General features: G+C 54.7%; 2 protein-coding genes across 4 annotated transcripts in view; both read left to right on the top strand.

The window, feature by feature from the left end:
- LOC110390732 (GTPase IMAP family member 7-like) overlaps positions 1–1,162 on the top strand; it is a 27,677-nt gene that overhangs the window by 18,109 nt on the left and 8,406 nt on the right. For 2 of the 3 annotated variants that reach the window (XM_021382191.1, XM_021382192.1), the window contains exon 3: positions 151–402. The exons of the other annotated variant lie outside the window; for it this stretch is intronic. In XM_021382191.1, the coding sequence (XP_021237866.1) occupies positions 397–402 (6 nt within the window). In that variant the 5' untranslated portion in view covers positions 151–396. The remainder of the gene's footprint in view (positions 1–150; positions 403–1,162) is intronic. 3 annotated transcript variants of the gene reach the window in all.
- Positions 1–1,162, top strand: part of LOC110390722 (GTPase IMAP family member 8-like) — a 26,531-nt gene that overhangs the window by 9,748 nt on the left and 15,621 nt on the right. The gene's annotated exons all lie outside the window — the stretch shown is intronic.

Here is a 1,162-nt window from a genome sequence, read left to right on the forward strand (position 1 = left end):
AGCGAGCCCTGTGTGCCTGCTGGCAGCCGGCTCCAGCCCGTGCCCCGTCCCGTCCCCGCAGGCGCACAGCGCTGGCTCGGGGACACCTTTCCTTGTGGCCCTGGGCACCTTCACCATGGGGCTCATACATGTTTCTGGTTGTTCCCCCAGGACTGGACCGCAGAATCCTGCTGGTGGGCAAGATGGGGAGTGGGAAGTGCGCAACAGGGAACACCATCCTCAGAGGGAACAAATTTGAATCTGGCTTTGCAGAAGAAGGGGTAACGAAAAAGCACAAGAAATGTGAAAGCATCGTCCATAGAAGAACGATTCTTGTTATTCAACACTCTTGGCATTTTTGACTGCATTTCAGTAGAAGAACAGCTGATAAGACTATGAACGGTCTTCGATGCCTGAATGAAGGTGTGCATTCCATCCTCCTGGTGATGCAGCTGGGCCAGATCACTAAAGAAGTTGTGCAAGTGGCTGAGTGGGTGACCTAGATATTCCATATCTTGGAATATCAAGACAGTGGTGCGTGGCGTTGGAGGGGTGCCTGCAGCCCCAAGAACTGAGTGATTTGCGCACGGTGGGATGCTGGGAGTCGTATCTCTCACCAGATAAGGAAAACTGAGGCTCTCTGCCTACCTGTGCTCTTAGTTTCAATGTCTGCACTTCCCGGAGCTGAGAGCATTTACGGGAAGTGTCAGTTTGTGGACCTTGTGCTTCACGTAGTGTGTTGGTGATAGCGTGCTCTCTTGTCTTGCAGCACCCACAGGGCAGCACAGGGGCAGGGCTGGGCTGGAGCCCCAGCACCACACAGCCCCGGGCTCTGCCCTCCTGCTCCCCCAGGCAGCCCAGCACTGTGCTGCTGCTCGCCGCCTCTGCCCACGTGGGAACGGCAGCAGAGCGTGGCCTCGTGGGCTGGGATGAGGGCAGTTTAGTTGGTAAAGCAAAGGCTGTGGCTTCAGCTGAGCAGGGATCTTCTTCCAGAGATCAAGCAGAAAGTGACTGCCCACTGGGAGTGGGATCGGATGATATGGGAGGAACACAGAGATGCTGTTCAACATTGCAGGGAAAAACTGGATGCGAGCAAAGCTGAATCAGATGTGAAGCTGCCTAGTGCTGCTGGGGACAACAAAAAGTGTGTATTTACATAGGTGAAGAATAAGGAGAGGACCAG

The sequence above is a fragment of the Numida meleagris genome, unplaced genomic scaffold (genome assembly GCF_002078875.1).
Source record: "Numida meleagris isolate 19003 breed g44 Domestic line unplaced genomic scaffold, NumMel1.0 unplaced_Scaffold180, whole genome shotgun sequence".
Classification (NCBI taxonomy): domain Eukaryota; kingdom Metazoa; phylum Chordata; class Aves; order Galliformes; family Numididae; genus Numida; species Numida meleagris.